Source organism: Nicotiana attenuata, chromosome 3 (assembly GCF_001879085.1).
Source record: "Nicotiana attenuata strain UT chromosome 3, NIATTr2, whole genome shotgun sequence".
Taxonomy (NCBI): Eukaryota; Viridiplantae; Streptophyta; class Magnoliopsida; order Solanales; family Solanaceae; genus Nicotiana; species Nicotiana attenuata.
Window position 1 is genome coordinate 44,692,317 of NC_031991.1, and position 1,137 is coordinate 44,693,453.

Genomic DNA, 1,137 nt, shown 5'->3' on the forward strand with positions numbered 1-1,137 from the left:
TGATAAATAACCGAAAAATTGAAAAATCAGAAAAAACCGACAAAAACCGAATCGATAAAAAGCAGACTTAATTAGTTTGGTTTGATTTCAATATTAAAAAAAACGACTTACTTGATTTGATTTCTTTTTAGAAAAAACGGACAAAAACAGAACTATGAACACCCTGCCTAGCGGCCAGCGGACATAGCATATTACTACTAACACAACACGAAAAGCTCATATCAAATGAAATGTTCAATTATATAGGAGTAATAGATTACAGAAAGACATTAGCTTCATACAAGAAAGCAGAACTCCAGTGGTTTTTTCGAATCTCAATTTGCTCGACACTGTTGTAATCAAGAGAAAAAAAGAGCAGACTTACAGAGAAATAATTAATTGATGAGTTCATTAATCTTTTTTGGCAAAGAGGCCACCAAATCCGCCGAAGCCGCCGCCATTGGAATTCTTCTTTGGAGGAACAGCAACAGAGTTCTTACCGCGGCTAGTGGTGCCAACACTCTTGCCCTCTACTTTTTTCAAAATTGGATCTACTTCCAATAGCTGATCTTCCTTCTGTAAACTCCCCAGGATAAAATCCAACAGCGACTTCTCCTCACTGTTTCCGCCTGAGCTCTTCGCCGCCGTAGCGGCGGTGTATACTCTTCTTCGCTCGGTGGTTGCTAAGGAGGCGGTGTATACTCTGCTTCTCTCGGCGGTTGCTATTGGAGTAAAATTAAACAAGTTCAACGACGCCATTGGATTGCTAAATTAACTCTTTCTTCTTTTGATTATGTGCAGAAGACAACTGGAAATGAATAAATTAGGAGCAAGTACTAATCTCCGAATGTGGATAATATAGTTTGTATGGTTTTTGGGAGAATGAATTTGAGCCCTAGGATGAAGGTGAAGATTGTGAAGAGAATTCTATGAAGGTAGTTGTAGCACGAGTTCTCCACAAGTTTATTATCCCTTTCTCTTCTTTTTTTCTTTTAAAATTTAAATTTTTCCTACCTTTTTCTTTTATTTCAATTTTATTTCGCTTTCGGTTTTCTTTTTCGTGTCCTAAATTTGCTTCGGATGGCAAATTTTCCTGTATTAGAGAGCTCATCTTCATCTTGCTATGTGATGGAGGAATTGACACGTGGCAGCTCATTA

General features: G+C 37.7%; 1 protein-coding gene across 1 annotated transcript; it reads right to left on the reverse strand.

The window, feature by feature from the left end:
• LOC109223642 lies at window positions 217-933 on the reverse strand. Its single transcript, XM_019388027.1, has one exon. The coding sequence runs from the start codon at window positions 736-738 to the stop codon at window positions 391-393; it is 348 nt and encodes a 115-aa protein (XP_019243572.1). The 5' UTR covers window positions 739-933; the 3' UTR covers window positions 217-390.

Coding starts and splice junctions, on each gene's coding strand:
- LOC109223642 (XM_019388027.1), bottom strand. CDS start 738: ATGGCGTCGTTGAACTTGTTTAATTTTACTCCAATAGCAACCGCCGAG.